Source organism: Odocoileus virginianus, chromosome 12, assembly GCF_023699985.2.
Source record: "Odocoileus virginianus isolate 20LAN1187 ecotype Illinois chromosome 12, Ovbor_1.2, whole genome shotgun sequence".
NCBI lineage: Eukaryota > Metazoa > Chordata > Mammalia > Artiodactyla > Cervidae > Odocoileus > Odocoileus virginianus.
The window spans coordinates 65,019,425-65,040,675 of record NC_069685.1 but is presented as its reverse complement, the minus strand read 5'-3'; the positions used below and the strand labels follow the sequence as shown (position 1 = coordinate 65,040,675).

The 21,251-nt window shown below is 52.9% G+C and overlaps 1 protein-coding gene and 1 long non-coding RNA gene across 2 annotated transcripts; one reads left to right on the top strand and one right to left on the bottom strand.

Annotated features, from left to right (window-relative positions):
• The first annotated feature begins 2,824 nt into the window (after positions 1 to 2,824).
• LOC110146325 (SEC14-like protein 4) lies at positions 2,825 to 16,452 on the top strand. Its single transcript, XM_020907095.2, has 12 exons — positions 2,825 to 2,940; positions 4,525 to 4,600; positions 8,205 to 8,248; positions 8,551 to 8,610; positions 8,738 to 8,926; positions 10,481 to 10,576; positions 10,879 to 10,939; positions 11,818 to 11,901; positions 12,226 to 12,332; positions 12,405 to 12,544; positions 12,642 to 12,811; positions 14,471 to 16,452. Exons 1-12 carry the CDS (start codon positions 2,887 to 2,889, stop codon positions 14,608 to 14,610), a joined length of 1,221 nt encoding a protein of 406 aa, XP_020762754.2. The 5' UTR covers positions 2,825 to 2,886; the 3' UTR covers positions 14,611 to 16,452.
• Positions 16,453 to 18,936: 2,484 nt separating this feature from the next.
• Positions 18,937 to 20,654, bottom strand: LOC139037832 (uncharacterized). Its single transcript, XR_011490761.1, has 2 exons — positions 20,275 to 20,654; positions 18,937 to 19,281 (listed from the first exon to the last, which is right to left on the bottom strand). It is a non-coding gene; the product is annotated as an uncharacterized lncRNA (long non-coding RNA).
• Between the last annotated feature and the right edge of the window lie 597 nt (positions 20,655 to 21,251).

The following is a 21,251-nucleotide window of genomic DNA, read 5'->3' as shown; positions in this document are numbered from 1 at the left end:
AAAGTTGGGGACAAATCTCTTTTCTTGTCTGCCTTTTCTTTGATTTAGAGGATTTTGTTTTACACTCTGGAAGCATAGGGCGTAGGGCTTCCCAAGTGGCACAGTGGTAAAAGATCCGCTGCAATGGAGGAGACGCGGGTTCAATTCCTGGGCTGGGAAGATGCCCTGGAGGAGGAGATGGCAACCCACTCCAGAATTATTGCCTGGAAAATCCCCGGGACAAAGGCGTCTTGTGGGCATCACGACCGAGCACCCGAGCACCGGGCACACACAGCACATGGCATACGTCATATGGTCCTGCCTTTTCCAAATTGTTTCATGGTATCTTCTCCATGTTGTTATAAAGTCTTCACCCATCATATTAAGCACAGCAGTTTTCTGAAAAGTTGTTTCCAATATTCCTATTAACCACAAACAACTTTAAGCTGGAAATATTTTGTTAGTCAGGATTATTATTGGGTAACCTGGTAAACGATTGAAGGATTGTAATAACAGGTATTGTGAGTAGTTTTTAGAAGAGCTGAAATGGATTTGCAGTGCTGCCAGAAACACATGAATGTCTCCGTTTCACCAACTTATAACGAAATTTATTATTGTTTTTAAAACGATTTTGTATATGTGTATTTGTGTGTGTTTATTTTGTTTTCTTGCCGATTTATCGGAGGAAAAAGCATGTCTTTGCTTGTATACATATTCCTTTGGTGACCTGGAGGTTGAGTATTAACCACTTGATTATTGCCTCTGTACATTCTCTCTTCTGATAACTGGTGTCTTGCATCCTTTGACCATTCTTATCAATTTGCATGCCTTCTTTAGAATGGCGTTTCCCAACCTTTTTTGGAACCAGGGACCAGTTTCGTGGAAGACAGTTTTTCCACGACCCCCAAGGGCGTGGGGGTTGGTTTCAGGATGATTCAAGCACATTACATTTATTGTGCACTTGATTTCTACTATTATTACATCAGTTTTACCTCAGATCGTCAGGCATTAGATCCCAGAGGCTGGGGACCCCTGCTTTATAAGGATATCAATTTCTGTCCCATTTTATTTTTTCCCAAATTCACATTAGCCAATATTGACTTAATGCCTTAATTCCATTTCTTTTTTCACGGATTTTTGTATGTTTAGATAGTCAAACCAATTGATTGCCCTTTGCGATTTCTGTCATTGCTTTTAAGTGCAGATCATCCCCTTCTAGAAATGTGGTAACCATCACTTTTAGTTTCTTTTAGCCTTTGGTAATTTCTTTCATTCTTTTCCCTTAAGATTTAAAATCCCTCCAGGACAGTACTGCAAAAATGAAATATAATGCAAGCCACAAATGTGAGCCACACATGTAATCTTAAATTTTCTGGTCATCACATTCTTAAAAAGTAAAAACAGAAAAGGTAGAGAGTCCAGAGGACTTTTAGGGTAGTGAGCTTGTGAACTTACTCTCTATGATACGACAATGGTGACTATGTCATTATACATTTGACCAACCTATAGCATGTACAACACCAAGAGTGAACCCTAACGTACACTATGGGTGACAATGTTGTAGATTCATTGATTGTATTAAATATCCCATCTGGTGGGGGGTGTCCACAGTTGGGAGGCTGTGGGGTTAGGGGACAGCGGGTATATGAGAGCTCTCTATACTACTTTCTGCTCAATTTTGCTGTGAATCCAAAACTGCCCTTAAAAATAAGTTTACTAATTTAAAAAATTATAGATTATTTTAAAAAAACAAAAAAATAAAATAAAATAAATAAAAAATTATAGATTATTAAAATGTGAAAAATATGGTGCAATTAATGTTAACAATATTTTAACCCAATATATCAAAAAATATCATTTCAACATGTAATCTGTACAACAATTAATGAATGAACTATTTCATTTCATTCTGGGGACTGCTGTCTTCAAAATCTGGTGTACATTTCATAGTTACAGCTCATCTCCATTTGCACTAGTGACAAGCCACGTTCCCAATGCCGGACCACACATGGCTGGTGGCCACCAGCTTGGCTAGCGAAGCGCAGAACGTGGTTTGACCCCAAGTGAGGACAGAGGGAAAAGGTTCCAGTGACCAGACTAACCACCCTCTTCACCTTCACCTCCCACCTGCTCCTCTCCCTCGAAAATTCCTGCCCAGGCAACCTGGGTTTTCTCACCGTCCCTGGTGACCTCTGCCTGGCTCTCGGACGCTGCCCTGGACACCTGCGTCAGCTGCCCAGCGCCTTGGACTTCCCAACCCCTCCGCCACCCGCCTGGGACTGCCACCTGTCCACTGCCACCTCCCACTCGCAGCCTTTGCCTGAGGAACTCACCCCGGGGACGGAGGGTGCATTTTTAGCTCTCTACCCCAGCAGGCCATCGCTCTGGTGACAGTCTCAACAGTAATAACTATGATTAGGAACACATCCTGGGTTGCCTTATGTAATCCTTCAGACTATGTTGTGTTTTTTTTTTGGCCAAGCCTCAGGGCATGTGGGATCCTAGTTCCCCAACCAGGGATGGAACCTTCAGCAGAGGGAAGTCTTAACCACTGGACCGCCAGGGAAGTCCCTCCTCCAGGCTATCTTGAAGGCTGAAACCATTCTGCATCCCGGCTAGGGAGCACCGGCAGGTGCCCAGCCTGTGGTCAAGACCATTCCCCGACCCCCGCCTGGAGTCTGTGCTCTGGGATGCCTCTGGGTCAGGTCACCTCCCTGCCCCGGGTAGGGTGTGCCTTAGCGACTGTGGGAAAAGTCCCTGAGCCGGCGCAAAGCTGGCGGGACGGGGCGGGGAATGAGGGGTGCTCTCCAGGGCGTGGGGGCGGGACCGACATCCGACGCGCCCGGCAAAAACAGGCCAGGCGGCGGGGAGGGCAGACTACTCCTGGACACTGGGGCTCAGGGCACCATGAGCGGCCGAGTTGGGGACCTGAGCCCCCAGCAGCAGGAGGCTCTGACCCGGGTGAGGAGCTTCGAGGGCGTCGGGGTGGCTTGGGGAGGGGCACTGCCGCGAAAGGGGAGCCTGGAGAGCGCGCGTCCAGCCGGTGGCTCCAGCGCACAGGTTGTCCAGGGAGCTGGGCACCCACCTGGGCCAGGAGCCCCCATCTCTGGGCCTCTCTGCGACTCAGCCCAGACCTGCCGGCGCCCGGCCACCGAGCCCTGTCCCTTGAGGAAGGTGGAGGAGGATGGCCCTGCCTTTTGCACTGAGGCAGCCTTGGGCAGACAGCCGCCCAGGTCTCCTGCCCAGATTGCAACCTTTGGTTTCTCTCTGTGGCTTTCTGAATCCGCAGGCCCCAAGCCTTCTCCCTATTGTTAATGTTTTCATTAAAGGGAAATGGTGGGGGGAGGGGATTGGTGCTATCGAGACAGTCCTATGGGACTCACCTGAAACTGAAAGTGAAAGTGAAGTCGCTCAGTCGCCTCCGACTCTTTGCGACCCCAGGGACTGACTATAGCCTCCCAGGCTCCTCCGTCCATGGGATTTTCCAGGCAAGAATGCTGGAGTGGGTTGCCATTTCCTTTTCCAAGACATCATCCCAACCCCGGTCTCCCGCATTGTAGGCAGACACTTTTACCGTCTGAGCCACCAGGCAAGTCTGGGACTCACCTGGTAGTGTCTCAACCATGAGGCGGGCTTAGGTGCTACAGCATTAATTCTGTCTGCCAGAATTCCTTGGCAATCCAGTGGTAGGACTCATATTGTGGCCTGGGTTCAATCCCCGGTCAGGGAACTAAGATCCCACATCCCTGTGGCATGGCCAAAAAAACAATCGGGTTGCACAGAGACTAGAAACTGTGAATTCGGGGTGACAGGGCGGGGGGCATGAGGGTATCACAACCATTGTTGTTCAGTCGATCAGTCATGTCTGACTCTTTGCCACCCTATGGACTGTAACCCACCAGGCTCCTCTGTCCATGGGATTCTCCAGGCAAGAATACTGGGGTGGGTTGCCATTTCCTTCTCCAGTCACAACCATGGCTCCCACCTGAAGCCTGTGAAAGGGCAGTTTCAGACTCTGGAGAAGGGTTTCTTTTGAGGATCCTAGTTTGTGAGCCTCACGTGTATCTGGCACCTGCCACAAGCCAGGCCTGAAGCTAAAGGCTTTATCTTCACAAACTCCTTTGACTGGCACATATGTATCATTATCCCCACTTCACAGATGAGAAACTGAGGCTCAGAGAGGTTAAGCTACTTGCTTCCAAGTCCAGACCCTCATGATGCAATATCCAGGCAACATCTCCAGAATGTTCTGGTGGGCCTGCCTCAGATTCACCGGGGATGTTTGTAAACACAGAGGTGGCACAACCCTCCCTCGAACCTCCAGCACAAGGGTCTTGTGGGGCAAAGAACCCCTCAGGTTTGAGGATCCAACTCTCCCTGCCACGGTGGGCTGAGGGCTGGCCCACTCCCAGGTTGCAAACTGGGCATGTGCTGCTAACTCTGCAGGGTCCCTGGGCAGGATTGACCAGCAGAGTGAGGCTGGGAAGGTCTGGGACAGGGTTGGGATTGTGGGAGTGCCGCTGACCATTACATCCCCTCCCTCAGTTCCGGGACAACCTTCAGGACCTGCTCCCCACGCTGCCCAAGGCTGATGACCACTTCCTCCTGCGCTGGCTCCGAGGTGAGGCCAGCTGCGGTCAGTGGAGGCTGACAGCGGGGCGGGGGGGTGGGGTGGGAGACTCTGGGGGACAGCGCTGAAGAGTGGACTGGAATCTCAGTTCCCATCCAAATCGGCACAGCACAAAAATCCTACGGAGCCTCAGTTTCTTCATCCATAAAGTGGGCATGAGGCTACCTCCCCAAGGGTTGTTATGAATTAAATGAGAGGGTGTAGTGCCTGGCATGGGTGGGCAACAGGGTGAGGTGAGGTTAGAGGTTAACACCTGGGAAGTTCTCAGGATGACAGGCCTGGCCAGGTCTTGAGTAAATACCACTGAACTGTCTTCAGGCCTTGCCCTTGGGTCTGTCTCCAGTTTCTTGAAGACAGGCCTTCAAGTGTCGTTCTCTTAGGGATCTGACACCACGTGCCCAATGAACATTCAGAGAGTGGGTGTAATTAAAGGCGGGGAGGAATTTCCTCTAGGAATTGCCGCAGTAGTGCAGAATAGTTAGAATGACAGAAACCACCCTAGAACTTAGGGGGAAAAATTCATGTCATCTCAGCATACCCCATGGAATGGCTTTTGAGCTTGAGCCAAGAGAGAAGTCAGGAGCCAGGCTGGAATCAGACAGAACAGTGATTGCTAGCAGGGTGCCCATACAAGTTGCCTCACTTTCCTGGTCTGTGTAATACTGGTCTCTACCTTCAAGATGCTGTAAGTCAGACCTGAGGTCATGGGCATACACAGAGCCTGCGCAGAGGAAGGCCTCCCTTCTGTTCTATTTCATCTGACTGTGTTTTTCTTAAATTATTGGTTTTTTTACAAACTTTATTTTTAGAACCATTCTAAAAAGATTTACAGAAAAATTGTGAAGATAGTACAGAAAGTTCCCATAGATGCTGCATATTAACACTTTACTTTCATATGTTTGTTTGTGACAATTAATGGACCATTATTGCTATGTGATTAGTAATTAAAATCTGTGTTTTATTTAGATTTGCTTAGTTTTTTTTTCCATTCTGGGATCCCATCCAGGACACCACATTCCATTTTCTTGTCTTGTCTCTTTAGGCCCTCTTGGCTGAGGCAGTTTCTATTTCATTTTTAATGTCATTTTAATGTCTTTTCCCCCACCCAAGCTAAAAAAGGACTTGGAACAGTAGTTTTCTTTTTTTTTTTTAACTTGGAGTATAATTGCTTTACAATGCTGTGTTAGTTTCTGCTGTACAACAAAGTGCATCGTTTCTGTGTTACATGCATCCCCTCCCTCCTGACCTTCCCTCCCCCCACCCCCATGCCACCCCTCTAGGTCATCACAGGGCACCGAGCACCCCACTCGCTGTCTGTTCACAGTGTCTATATGCCAGTGCTGCCCTCTCAGTTCATCCCTCCCCTGTGTCCACACATCCATCCTCTACACTGCTACTCCTACTCCACCAATAGGTTCATCTGGACCATTCTGGGGACGGTAGATTTCTTAAAGCCACTTGATATAGCCTCAGACCTCTCCCCTCCTCCTTTGAATCTTTTTGGGTTTAAAGATCAGCTTTTCAGGTACCTCTTGAGTCTTAGATAAAAGAGTGAAATGTATGCACTGTAGGCGGCTGGGTCAGGGGAAGAAAAAGGACCTAAGACAGGAAGAGGGTGCCAGGCATCCGGCACCTCCCCTTCACCATGCAGATATGCTGATGCGGCTCTGCCCCCTTCAGCTCAGCTCTCCTCCAAGCATCACAGGCTCCAGACAGGACCAAGGGCCAGGGCTGAGCTCAGCTGGATGCAGAGGAGCCTTCCTGACCCTCTCAGGCCGATTCCTTTGTTTTCCTTTCTCCCCATCCCTCGTCTAGGTCCTTCTGTCCCTCTGGGATGCCTACCCCGTACTCCCAGCCTGACGTATAGTAAAAAAGTTTTGAGGACCCAGCAGCAGTGTTCAAACCACTGTCTATAGGACCAGAAGCCATCCTCAGGTTCTCAGTAGAAAAATCTCCTAGAGACATCTCACAGAGATATTTTTTTAAGCCAATAAAAGAATATCGGGTATGATTATGCACTAACAAATTTGAAAATCTAAATGAAATGGATACTTTCCTGGAAGAAGAAAAAGAAAGCCCTCAGTAGATCAGTAAACATGTAAGACATTTAAATGTTAATAAAAACGTCCCCTCCCCTCCAAACTCAGACCACAAATGGCTTTGCAGGTGAATTTCTCCACTTTTAAGACCAGCTAATTTCTCAGTATACAAATTGTTTGAGTTGTTTTCAAATATATGAAAGAGTGAGATTTATTTTATGAGGCTTGGGTACGTTTGATTCCCAAGCTAGCTAAGGACAATAAAAGGAAATTCTAGGCTCATTTTACTTACTAATGTAGATGTAAAGAAGTCTAAATAAAATATTACATAACAGAATCCAAGAAGGTATTAAAATTATGCAACAGCATCAAGGAGAGTTTATCTTGGGTATGCAAGAAGAGTCCAATATCAGAAAACCCAGGGAATTCCCTGGTGGTCCAGTGGTTTAGACTTAGAGATTCCACGGTCCCTAATCAGGACGACCCCACAAGTCACGCAGCCAAAAAAAAAAAAGAAAAGAAAGGAGAACCTATCAGTGTCAACAAACACATTAATGGAGTTAAGGATAAGAAGTTGTATGGCTATCTCAGTGCAGAAAAGGGCATCAGAAAAGGTTCAAATTTTATTTATAAGACAAAAGTCCTTCATGACATCCTTTGAATAACTCTTAAAATGATAGTCCCAGATAAACTAAGGCTCAGAGAATGGAAGTGACTTACTCATGGTAGCACAGCAAATAAAAGGACAAAACTGGAGTTTAAGCTCAAATCTGACTCCAAAGCCCATGCTCTTACCACTCCTAATACCAGGAGCATCTCTGCTCCCTGGGGGATGTTAAATATTGCAGGCTAGATCAGCTCTAGAAAGAACAAGTTTACACATGATCTTAGCCAAAAGGCCGAGAAGCGATAGAGTGAACAAGTTTAAAAGGCCTGGAGGAATTTCTCTGGTGGTTCAGTGGCTGAGTCTCTGAGCTCTTTCTTAATGCAGGAGACCCTGGTTCGATCCCTAATCAGGGAACTAGATCCTACATGCCGCAACTAAGAGTTCGCATGCCACAACTAAATATCCCACGTGCTGCAACAAAGACTGAAAAGCCTGTGTACTGCTACTAAGCCCCAGCACAGCCAAATAAATAAATATCTTAAAAATAAAGGCCTGGGTACTGTATAGCACAGGGAACTATATTCAGTATCCTGTAATAAACCATAATGGAAAAGAATATGAAAAAGAATATATATGTATGTATAACTGGATCACTTTGCTGTAGAGCAGGAATTAATACAACATTACAAATCAACTATATTTCAATAAAGTTTTTTTTTTTTTTTAAGCCCTGGAAAATGAAATCAGGAGCCTTCCACAGTCTTCGAAAGGATTAAAGATCCTTGCTTTTAAAAAAAAAAAGTTTCCAGGCCCCACAGTGCATTCCTGGAGCATCAGGAAAGCGTACCCTCCTCGCCCCCGGAGCTTGTCTCTTTATGAGCTGTCAGAGAATGGCTTACGCTGCATTCTGCCTCCAGCCTCCTCTTACCACACCGCCTTCTCCTTGCAGCCCGGAACTTTGACCTGCAGAAATCAGAGGACATGCTCCGTAAGGTGAGACACTGTGCTCACGAGCATCCTGTCTCCTGCACCTTGCACACCAGGAATTATCCCCAAGGATTATCGACAACGGCCAGGGCCTCTCGCCCAGTCCTGTTCTGTGCTTCTTCCTTCCCCCTCCATCCCTTTCTGCCTCAGACCCGGGTCCCCCACAGCCCCCGTCCTGGCATCCCCACCCGCAGCCCTGCTGGTGGCCCCTGGGGTGGCTCTGGCAGGATCCTGGTGTCCGTGGGCGGAGGGGCGTGGCCTGTGGCCTCCGGGGCAGGCGGTCCTCAAGCCCAGCTGTGCCTCCGCAGCACGTGGAGTTCCGCAAGCAGCAGGACCTGGACAACATCCTTGAGTGGAAGCCCTCAGAGGTGAGCCCACGCGGGGTCCCCCGGGCCACTGCTGCCCCCTCAACTCACCCGCCACGTCCAGCTGCCCGAGCGAGCGGGGAACCAGCCTGGTGGGCTGCTTCGAGCCGGGCCCTCACCCCACGTCCAGGTGGTCCAGCGGTACGATGCCGGTGGCTTGTGCGGCTACGACTATGAGGGCTGCCCCGTGTGGTTCGACATCATCGGGACCATGGACCCCAGGGGCCTCCTCCTGTCAGCCTCCAAGCAGGAGCTGATCCGGAAGCGCATCAGAGTCTGCGAGTTGCTTTTGCACGAGTGTGAACAGCAGAGTCAGAAGGTATGCGAGCGGGTAGAGGGCACATGGTGGGTCCAGTCTCTAAAGGGTGGTACCAGGACCCACTTGGGAGGCACCCGCTCCTCCCTAGTCTTCAGCACCACTGGGCTCTGCTTCTCCTGCAGTCGCCCTTGCACGGGCGTCTAACACGTGCGTGCCATTCTCTGCTGGTGTGCACCAAGGGTGCCAAAGCCCTTCCCCTCTGACCTTGGGTGAGATGCTGACCTTGGTGCTACGAATCCTCTCGCACTGTTCCCCCGGATCCCTGGGAACAGTGGGTGGTCAGCTTTCTTACAGAAAGGATGTCCCTTGATTGTGTAACTATGAAACCTGATGGGGAGCCATTGCTTTGGACATCCCCCAAAGCTGGTGACCCTTGAATCTGGGCACATCCCTGGTGCCCCTAGGGAGTTACCACCAAAAAATGTGGGGCACAGGGGCTTCTAAGCCAAGAGAACCACACCCACCTTTGCAGGTCTTCTCCTGGCCCCTGACTCTGCGTTTCCTGGTCACTAGCCTTCAGGGGGAATATAATGCCGAGTGTGGCTGGGTTGGTTTTGTGAGTCTTAAGTGTCTAAAGCTGTTATGGCACTGTGGGATATTATGGCTAATATATATGTGTCCTCATGGGACTCCACTCGAGGACAGGGCCTGTGTCCCCAGCATCTGGCACAGAGCAGAATGCAAAATAGACCCCCCCACCGAGATTTGTGGCAGGCAGGAGAGAATTACCTAATGCTGTGTGTCGTGCCTGGTTTGAACACATGTGTGTTCAAAACACATGTGTGTTCTCTTGTAAGATGGCTCACTTATAGGCTCAAGGCAGTGTCTTCCACTTCACAGATGTTCCCAATCAGAGCCAGGAGTTAAGGTGATGACACTGGTATCTGTTAAGATTAAACAGGCACTGGCCAAGTGCCAGACACTGGCTTTGTTGAATCCTCACAGCAGATCTGTCAGGGCCTGGAATTATCCCCATCTTACAGAGGAAAAAAGTAAGGCTCAGAGGGATTAAAAATCCACCCAAGGCCTGGTGACTCAGATGGTTAAGAATCTGCCTGCAATGCAGGGAGACCCAGGTTTGATCCCTGGGTTGGGAAGACCCCCTGGAGGAGGGAATGGCAACCCACTCCAATATTCCTGACTGGAGAATCCCATGGACAGAGAAGATTGGTGGGCTGCAGTCCCTGGACTCAGAGTCGGACACGACTGAGCAACTAACACTTTCAAAGCCACACAGCCCCCCAGCAGCAGTTCTGGCTTGGACTCACCTGTGGGGCTGCATCACTGGCTGACAAGTATACTACTGTATGTGAAGATGACCTGTGAACAATTGATGTCTTTAATCACAGTTAACTCATTCCAGGCTACAATGTTGAGCAGTGTGTGGGGGCCACCACGCTAAGGCTCAGAGGTGGCACCTGCTTAGACCCTGGATGGGTTCTGTCTGTTTGGAAAATGCTGTGGGCAGCTGGGGGGAGGGGGCAGGACGGTGGAGGGAGGGTCCTCCTGGCTGGAGCCGTCATCTGATCTGAGTACCTGCCCTGTCCCGTGCAGCTGGGCAGGAGGGTCGACACGGCCGTGATGGTGTTTGACATGGAAGGGCTGAGCCTGAGACACCTGTGGAAGCCAGCAGTGGAGGTTTACCAGCAGGTGAGGTCGGAGCCACACTGCCCGCACCAGCTTCTGGTCCATGGACGAGGGGTCACTTCCCAGGGGCCCCAGACAGCAGCCAGTGAAGCTGACCTGGGCATCCACCCTCCAGGGAGAAAGAGTCTGAACAAGAGCTCCACTGAGGATGATGGCCATGCTCCTGGGGAAGATGGGATGGGCTGCTGGGGTGGGGGAGAGGGGCTCTGGGGGGCTCGTGTCTCAGCGGCATCAGGGGCCGCAGAAAATCCAGGGGCTGGAGGTGTTGGAAGCTGGCCTCGCTCAGACTCATCTTGACCCAACAGTTTTTTGCCATTCTGGAAGCAAATTATCCGGAGACGATGAAGAATTTAATTGTTGTTCGAGGTGAGTCCACAATGGGGATGACCTCCTGGGGTGGGAAGGGTGAGGAATGGGAGAGGGGGACAGCGGGGAAGCCACCTAGACCAGGGACTGTCAAACCGTCCTGGGTGGAGAATGGGTCTTTGTTTGTTCAGCTCAGTCCTTTGCTGATTCTTTTGGAATATGCAAATCACGCTCTCGTGTGCTGCAGCAATGTCAAATACGCATGTCTCTAAATGTTTACTGTTATTTTCTTTACCGACCTGAATGGGGACTGGCATCAGAGAGTCCATGGACTGAGAATCCATGGAGTGGAAACAGTCCGTGCCTGCAACAGCTGTATGACAAAGGGCTCACTGCATGTGTTCTAGGGTCAGATGATCTGGCTTACCATAAAGTCTGTGGAGCAAATCAAGGTCACCTCATTGAGCCTCAGTTTTCCCATTCTGTGAAATGGGGATACAATGGCACCTTCCCTATAAGGTAGCTGTGAGGATACATGAGATAGTTGAGAGCCTGGTCCATAGAAAGCACCCAGTAAGCTTGAGTCATCCTGGTGGAACATGAGGTCGGATGCACTTGCCTCCTCCTTGCACCCAAGAGGGCGCCAAGGCAACGTGGGCAAACCGTGAGTGTGGAAAGGAAGAGGCACCCCTGGGGGATCAACACTGCTGATGCCCTACAACAGGGGAAGAAGAGGCAGCCATGTATTGTATCATTCCATCTCCACTTTTCAGTTAGGAGTGCTTAGCCTCAGAGAGGGTGAGTAGCTAAAGGTCTCACAGCAGGAAATGGCAGCATCTAGGTCTGTCCAGCCTCTGTCCCACCCATGCCCTTGGCTGTGACCCTGTGTATCCAGGTCCTCTCCCGTCCAGCTTCTCAAGGGAGTTTGTGTGTTCCAGCCCCCAAGCTGTTCCCCGTGGCCTTCAACTTGGTCAAGTCATTCATGGGTGAGGAGACCCGAAGGAAGATAGTGATTATGGGAGGTGAGTGATGCGGCCTCCCAGCTGTGCCACTTTCGCATCTGCCTGGAAGCAGAGGCTGATGCCAGAGGCTCCGTTCCTCCGTAGCTCCTCCTCTTTACTCAGGCCCTGACCTTGGCCTCAGCCCTCAGTGACCTTTGCACACTCATTCGAGGCTCCAGGACCTAGATGATGGCCTGGGTGGCCATGCAGAGCGCCTGGGTGTTCTCAGGAGTTGGTGCCCAGGAGAGCCAGCATAGGACACATCAGGTCTCTCCCTGGGCTTGGCCCCACTGCCCTCTCTTGAGCCCCCGACCCTCCATGGTGCCCCACTTTTTGTCCCCACAGGCAACTGGAAGCAAGAGCTGCCTAAGTTCATCAGCCCCGACCAGCTGCCTGTGGAGTTCGGGGGGACCATGACCGACCCTGATGGCAACCCCAAGTGCCTGACCAAGGTCTGGTGCCCGGAGGACGGGGAGGGAGGGGGGTGCCGGGGGGCGGTGCCCGCTCACCACTCCCGCCCACAGATCAACTACGGGGGTGACGTGCCCCAGCATTACTACCTGCACAACCACGTGAGGGTGCAGTACGACCACCAGGCGACCGTGGGCCGAGGCTCCTCCCTGCAGGTGGACAGCGAGGTCCTGTTCCCGGGCTGCGTGCTCAGGTAGGCACGGCGCCCCCCCCCCACACACACCTGGGCGCGGTCGGGAGGGGCCCGGAGCCCAGGCAGGGGGTGGTCAGCGGGGCCCTGTCCCCTGCAGGTGGCAGTACGCGTCGGACGGAGGGGACATCGGCTTCGGGGTTTTCCTGAAGACCAAGATGGGGGAGCGGCAGCGGGCCGGGGAGATGACGGAGGTGCTGGCCAGCCAGCGCTACAATGCCCACATGGTGCCCGAGGATGGGAGCCTCACCTGCACGGAAGCCGGCGTCTGTAAGAGCTACAGGGTTCACTGGGGTCGCTTTCCTCCTCATGGCGGAGTAAATGAGCTGACCTCTTGCCCGTCTGGCTCCTGTTTGCTCCTATTTCCAGCTCTCGGGGTGGGTGTGGGGGTCTGTGCAAGCTCCTAGATACCCCCGAAGCCAGGGGTATCAGCTTCAGGTGTTGGATCTGAGGAGAGGCCCCCAGGCATGGGTGCAGGGACGGAGAGGCGTGGTGGAGTGCAGGGTTCGAAGCCCTGTGGACTCAGCTCCTGGGAAGACCCCTCAGCACACTCTACAGGCTAAATGAGAGACAGCTGGAAAACAGCCACGAGCTCGGCGTCAGGGCTCCCAGCCTGCCCACCCGCGTGGACCACCCGAGGAGATGACCCTTCCAGGTGTTTGTCCCCTATCCCCAGGCCTCTCGGGCTGGTCTGTTTTGGCAGAAGCGGTGTTGCCCAGGGCCATCGCTGACCTCCCACCTCTGCGGGGAACAGCACTAGGGGAAGGAGACCCAAGGTTGATGTTCCCTGGAGAAGAGGAATGAGTTCAACCAGGGCTTCCCAGGTGGCGCTAGTGGTAAAGAATCCGCCTGCCAATGTAGGAGGCATGAGATGGATTTAATCCGTGGGTCAGGAAGATCCCTTGGAGGAGGAAATGGAACCTACTTCAGGTTTCTTGCCTGGAAGAGCCCATGGACAGAGGAGCCTGGCGGTCTACGGTCCATGGAGTCACAAAGAGTTGGACATGACTGAGTGTCTGAGCCAGTCACATCTAGTTCACTTTTGTGGCAAAGCAGGGATTAGAAGGGTGCATACCGAGAAACCTGATGACTCATCAGATCCAGATTCATGCTGGACCTTGGCAGTGAACAAAATGCCTCTAAAAGAGACGTAAGAGGGACTTCCTGGTGGTCCAGTGGCTAGGACTCTGCACTCCCAATGCAGGGGTCACAACCCACCACCTGCTGGGCTCTGGGCCCCTCCCAACGATGCCCGGGTATGGGAGGGTCACATGCCTATCTGAGCACACAGCCCGGGAATTGGATCTCATTGTCCACCTGGTTGGCAAACTAGAATCCCACATGCTCACAGCATGACCCAGAAGTTTATTTTTAAGATAATAAAAATTTTAGGGACCTCCCAGGTGGTCCAGTGGCTGAGACTCTGCATTCCCAGTGCAGGAGACCTGGGTTCGATCCCTGGCTGGGGAACTGGATACTGCATGCCACAGAAAAGTCTTCTCATGCCACTGCTAAGACCTGGTGCAGCCAAATAAGTAAAATAAAAATATTTTTAAAAAATAATAATTTTTTTTAAAGACATGAGATGGGGAAAGTAGGGATCCCCTCTGGGTTGGAACATCAGGATAAGGGAATCCCAGTCCCTCCCCTCACTTGCTCTGGAATCATCAGAAGGTCTTACCAACCTCCGTAAGCCTATATCCTTATCCATAACATGGGTATGATCATACTTTCCCTGGGGCCACTTTGAGGATTCAGGGAGCTGTGAGCAACTGATGTGATGCCCATAGATGGGCTGATGCATGCTGGTGGTTACTATGACTCCTGTGGTTAGCACAAGCATCAGCTAAGGAGACCCCCTGCCCAAGGGCACCTGGGTGGGCAGGTATGCCGGGCTCGCTTTGCCTGCTTCCTCCTCTGTCTTTGCAGACGTCCTGCGCTTCGACAACACCTACAGCTTGATACACGCCAAGAAGATCAGCTACACCGTAGAGGTGCTGCTCCCCGACAAGGCCTCTGAGGAGAAGATCCAGGGTCTCGAGGACTCGAGACAGTCCCCAGCACAGTGAAGACCCCGCCGCCCCTGTGCCCGAGCTCTCCGACCCCTCAGCACCCTGCCCTGTCCCTGCCCTTCCAGGCAGAGCGGTGCTGGAGGGGACCACGGAGAGCCTCCCACCTCGCCTCGCCTCGCCTCGCCTCGCCGTCTCAGCTCCTTGTGGGCCCACCTTGCTCGGTGGCCCAGCAAAAAGGAGACACCCAGTGTGTGGCCCACGGGAAGATCCTGACAGACACCCCATCCCCTGTTCACAGGGAGAACCCTGAGGATAAGCTGGCATCCGGGAGGAAAGGTCCTGCCTGCAGAAGCTGCCCTTTTGTCCTTCCCGACACGGTGCCCCCCATCCCAGAGCGCACCCACGCCTGGCCCTGGTTTGGGGGGGTGTGCCTGAGCCCCGGCTGCAGGGAGCACTGCTCAGGCCGGAAGAGCAGGGAAGCCCCATTCTCCGCACGTAGGGGCTCTGCAGGGCTGCGCAGGGAGGCGGCTGGGGAGAGGGATGGGCAGGGCTGGCGGGGGGTGGGGGGTCCTCTGTTCTGACAGAGCGTCAGCTCTCCAGGTTGGCTGTACCGCCTTTGGAGGGAAAATCAGAAATAGAGAGTGAGCCCTGGCAGGGACAGCCATCAGGGGAAGAGCCACACTCAGGCTTCCGCAGAGCCAGTCTCCCAGGAATTCCCAGGGTCCCCCCACCCCACCCCCACCCGCTGTGATCCAGCCGACCTTCAGCCTGGTTCCTTTCCGGCTCTGAGCGGGGCCAGGACCCAAGAAGCGCTGGAGGGAGCTGCAGTGGGCGTGCTGGGGTGCAGAGTGGAGCTGCCATCCCGGGGCACCCATCCTGGACTCGGACTTGCTCCTTAGGAGAACCATCAGGCTTTTCCTCCACCTTTGCGTCTCACCAGGGGGACAGCTGAAGGTCGGCTGCCAACCCTCCCCCTCCCGCACCCCAAATGCGACTCGGCAGCGGGCCAGTGAAGGCTTTATTCCTCAATGGCTGGCTCTCCCGGGCCCACAGCCCACAGTCAGGACCACCGCCTGCTCTGCTGGAAGGACCGCACCCAGCAGGAAGCTGCCAAGCTGACTGTGGTTCTGAGGTTGACTCTAGTTGGCAATGAGGCCATCTACCGGGGCCTGGGTGTGCTGCCCCGCCACCCTGCCCCCTGCCCCCTGCCCCCTGCCCTCTGGCTGGGCCAGGCCAGCGGCCCCCAGTTCCTCTGAAGACCTGGCCCCAGGCTCTGGACCCCTGCTCCTGTACTGCTGTCCCACAGGGTGGGATGCTGGCCACTCGGGTGACATCCCCGGGAGTGAGTGGCCAGACGTCCCTGTGAAAGGGGTCCTTGCTGCCAAGCATTAGCATCCTGGCCGCCCAGGCCCTTCCCAGGGACCGGAAGCCGCCTTGAGCCCCACTCTCCAGGTGCTTTGCCAGCAAGAAGCCCGCCTCTGGTCCCTTCCCCACTCTCAATCTCTGTGCTCTCATCTTCCCAGGTTAATGAGGTTTCTCGATTTCCCAGAGCCTGTTTTAGGCAAGGACATAATGAGGCTTGGGAAGGTGGGGGTCTTCCGGTGAGCCAGGTGAGGTCCTTTAGGCCCCAGCCCTCCTGCTGTGGACCCAGCCCTCCATCCACCATGAACGATGGAGCACAGAGTCTCAGCAGGGGCAAAGCAAACTGACTGAGTGAAACTGAATGAATGCCAGTACTTCCCTGGCGGTCCAGTGGTTAAGACTTTGCCCTCCAATGCAGGGGGTGTGAGTTCAATCCCTGACTGGGGAGTTAAAAATCCCACATGCCTCGGGGCTAGAAAACCAAAACATAAAGCAGAAGCAATGTTGTAACGAATTCAATAAAGACTCAAAAACATAGTCCACATCAAAAAATCTTTAAAAAAAAAAAGAAACTGAATGTCATAAGCCAATGCTACAAGGCACTCCTAGTCCAAAAGTGTGTTTAAATAATTTGGTAAGAAAAAAAACTGCCTCATCATCACCGTCAGAAAAAAAGTCACACAGCATCTCCTGTCCAAGAGCATTCCCACATCCCGGATGTGGTAGGCTTTCCCATCACCCCAGTTGCACAGGTCACCCTCTGTGCAGCCTCTCAGTTGAAGGGACATCGAGAGCCCTCGGGGTCCTGGCTTCCCAGGGCCATGTTCCCACCGCCCATGGCAGGCTGTGGGGGCATGGCCAACGGGAGCAAGGGGGCCCTATGCCAGGCTTCACTGGGCCCAGCTGTCATGATGGAGACTCCCAGGACCCTCCTTCACGTCCCTCGCCAAGAAACAAGGGCTTTGTGGATATGAACACTGACCCTGGCCTTTCTAACCACCCAGAGCCGACGGCCTAACCCTCAGCACTGCCTCGCATGGTTTGCTTGCAGGCAGCAAAGACTGCTCTGTCCCAAGCACAGAGGTTTTCCGAGGCTCTGACTGCAAAGAATTTACACAGACATGGCTGTGACATGGGGGTCAGATGCTGTCACGGTGACTCTGAATCCCAGAGCTGGCCGAGAGCATCTTGTGTTCAGCCACGAGGGCAGCAGTCGATGCAGAAGTGAGGACAGAATCTCCTTACCTGGAGGGGGCGCTTCAGGAGCTAGAGAAGGAGCGTGTCTCCAGCAACCTCCATCCCAGTGTCTTAACACTTTAAAAATAAAAGGTGGGGGGCAGGATGGGGAGGGATTCCCAGTGGTTAAGACACCACGCTCTCAGCCAAAGGCCCGGGTTTAATCACTGGTCGGGGAACTAAGGTCCTGCATGCTCTGCAGTGCAGCCAAAAAAGGAAAAAATTCTTTTAACTAACAAATTTTTAAAAAAGGAAGTAGCCCAGAGAGGGGCTGGTTTACCCGAAGCTTGTTTTCTTGTTCGTTCACTCATTCATCAATGTTTACTGAGCGCCCGGTGCCTGGCACTGCAGGTCCTGGGGATCCTGGGGACACTGGACTGATTTGACTCTGCTAATGGGAAGCCCGCCTGCAGTGAAGGAGGCAGAAGTGACTCCTATGATTATCAAGTGGGAGGGCGCCATCACGTGGGCTTAGAGGGGCAGGAGCCAAATTCTAGGGGACCCTTGAAGGCACAACTGAGAGACGTGGCGGGGGTGGGGGGGTGACCAGGTGACTTCCAGACGGAGGAATGGGGTGAGGGCGGCTGTGGGGTGTTTGAGGTCAGAAGGGCTCTTGGGCGACGCTGCTGATGGCTGTCTGATGTTTGTCATTTCTTTGTAAACAACTGTGTGTACACATCTGGTAGTTATTAACAAAGCAAGACGATTTTTTAAGGCAGGTTACAAAACAGCCCTGTTGTTTGTCAGGAAAGAATGGCAAAATCTTGGCAGGAGGCCACAGATCAGAACTCTTACTCAAAAGGAGGGAGTTGGAAATCCCCAGGCCTCACCTGTCCGGGGGAATGGAGCCGGGGCCTGCCCGTCCCAGCCCTCCTCCTGGCTGCAAAGCCGCATGACCTTCCAGGGGGCCGGGGGAGGGATACAGGCGAGGGGCCTACAAGGTTTTTTTTAATGTAGTTGGAAAGGCTCTCGTGCCCCTCAGATCTCCACCGCTGTCCAGCTCACCTTCCAAAAGCCCAGGCTGAAGGGAACACCTCTGAGACAGTCACAGCTTCACCAGCGCTCCATGGCACAGCACTCCACAGTCTGCACAGACCCTTTATATGTGACCCTGAAGCACCCAGGAATTATAGCCCATTTTACGGGTCCAATAACCAAGACTTGATGAGGGGGCGGGCCTTGGCCAAGAGCTCCATGTCCAATGGCAGAGGTGGAGCCAGAACCCTGGTCAGCTCCCAGCAGTGGCCCTGCCCTGCCTCTCAGGGGAAAGGAGGGTCCATGTGGGCAGGTGGGACTCTGCCAGGGAGTGCCAGCCTGGGGCAGGGGGCACACAGCGGGACTGAGTGAACAGCTGGCTTCCTGGGGGTGGGGGTGGAGATGCCCAGGGTCTGGACAAAGCTGCTCGGGCATTTGTGCCTCTCAGTGGGACGTGACTCCACTCCAGCTCCACTCCCACGACTGGGCGCCAGGCCTGGGCTGAAGCTTCACCTTCAGAAGCTGGGGAGAGTGAGGACCAGGGCGGGAAGGGACTTGTCAGGTCTACGAACAACATGAAGAGGAGGAGGGGACTTCCCTGGTAGCCCAGAGGTTAAGAACCCCACCTGCCAGTGCAGGGGACACGGGCTTGATGCCTGGTCCAGGAAGATCCCACGTGCTGTGGAGCAAACGAAGCCTCTGCACCACAACTACTGAGCCCGAGCTCTAGAGTCTGCAAGCTGCGACTACCGAAGCCCCCACGCCCTACAGCCCTTGTTCTACAACAAGAGAAGCACCACTCGCTGCAACTAGAGAGAAAGCCTGCACGCAGCACTGAAGGCCCGGTGCAGCCAGAAATAATTTTTTTTTAATTTTTAATAATGTGTTTTTTTTTAAAAGAAGAGGAGATGAGATGTGAACCCAGGGCCATCTGTGCAGACAGCATGGAGCTTGCTGAGCACACTTAGTGGGTGGGCTTTGCATCAGGAGGCTTCAGAGAGCAGGCGGCTGCGACAGGCCTGGGCCGCGCGAGTGATGTGGTGACCATGGCGACCTCGCCTTCGGCCATCGGAGGGCGGTGTTGGGCCAGCAGGGCCTCTGTCCCCGAGGAAGCAGGAACTGGATCCCTCGGCACACCGCTCAGGAATGCAGCGCCTTTGAGACCCAAGAAGCCAAGCTTATCAGACCCCAGGCTATTTGGGGCCGTCTACAGAGGCAGAAAGAGGGGGTTCAACTGGGGTTCATATCCTGGTTCTCAGCTTGCTGGCTTGCTCACTACATACGTCTGGACTCCACCCCCAGCACCACGGCCACTGCCCTAGTCTGGGCCTCTGTCATCTCTGGCTTGGATGTTTAGAAAGGAGCCCATGGATTTCTTTATGCCTCTTCCTGCCCTCTTCCGTCCACACTCCACAGGGCAGCCAGGAAAATATCTGAAATGAAAATCTGATCGCATGTTTCCCTGCATAAGCCCGTTCCCCCCAGGAGGGGTCATTCTCCATGGTGGCTGACCAGGCCCTCTGGGACTTGACCACACTGGGCCTTGACTGCATCTCCCCCACCCCAGCAACCTGAACTCACCAATTCATCAAGCTCTGTCCTAACTCCCTGCCTTTGCTCAACCTGGACTTCCTCCCCAATCTTTTTTTTAATTTTTGGCCACACCATGCAGCATGCAGGATCTTAGTTCTCTGACCAGGGATCAAACCCACGCTGCCTGCATTGGCAGCACAGTCTTAACCACTGGACCACCAGGGAAGTCCATCCCTCCCCAGTCTTGCTCCGTGCACCCTCAAGGCCCCCGGAGCCCTCGTCCAGGAGGCCTTCCCTAGGCCTCTCCCCGCCCCCCCCACCCCCACCCCAGCAGGGTTCAGGTGCCTTCTCCGTGTTCTCGGAGCAACAGGACCAGTGCTCATCACACAGTGGAGTTGTCCCCTGCCTCGTATTGATTCCTGTTGACCCCCACCTACTCTATCTTGTGTTGATTTTGAGAAATAAACATAGTCTTCCCTGCTTTACAGGGGAGGAAAGTAAGGCTCAGAGACACGCTCATTTGCTCAGAGATGGTGCCAGGCTTGGAATTTGGGATGTCAGGCTCCAGAGCCCTGCGTCCCCCTCGCCCATCTACCCCCAGAGGTTGGGTCATACCAGGAGTACGGCTGGAGGAGGGCAGAACCCGGCAGCGTGACTCAGCACTCTGGAGAGACCCAAGGAGAGGGCTGGGTGGGGCAGGCACAGAACAGAGGACCAGAAAGGATAGGCTCGCCTAGCCATGTCGGTGTCCTGCAGTTGAGGGCAGGCTGAGTGAGCGGCCCAAACACAACCATAAAAGCCAGGTCTACTGATCACTTATCATGTGCCAGGAGGTGGTGAAATACCTTACTGGCCTCTTCTGACCATTCCAGTAAACTTAAAAGAAGGGAATGTTATTAGCCCCAACTTACAGATGAGAAGAAATCTGACACGCAAGATCACCTAGCACATTATAGGGGAAGCCAAGGTTCAAACTCAACTGTTTCAGCACCATATATTTCTGAACCATTTGAGGATGACTTGCTCAATGTTGGGAGAGGAACTACAGCTGCTTGGTAGTTTGTTTGCAATCACCCCCAGACTCGGCCTCCCCACAGCAGTCTTGGGCACTCCAGGTTCCCCAAGAATGGCAATAAAAGCAGAGACCAGTTTGGTATGACCTTGAAACACTCCATGCCCTTAGGGTGCCCCCTGGTATCATGAGCAGGGGTGTGCCAGCTCCGGCCCTGGACAGTGTACAAGCTCCTCCACTTTGCAGCCTCCTTAATAACCCTACTCCATGATCCTATCACCATAGCAACCCATTCCTGTGGTAAGCACAAGGGCATGTTGGCTGAAAACACAAGGCAACAGCTTCATGACATTGGATTTGGCAGCAATGACTTCTTGAAAATGACACTAAACATACAAGTAACAAAAGAAACAACAGATGAAGTGGACTTCATTAAAATTTAAAACTCGTGTGCTTTAAAGGACCTATCAACAGAGTGAAAAGGAAACCCATGAAATGAGGAAATATTTGCAAATCATGTAGCTGATGAGATTAAAATTCAGAATATATAAAGAACTCCTACAAGTCAATGACAACAACA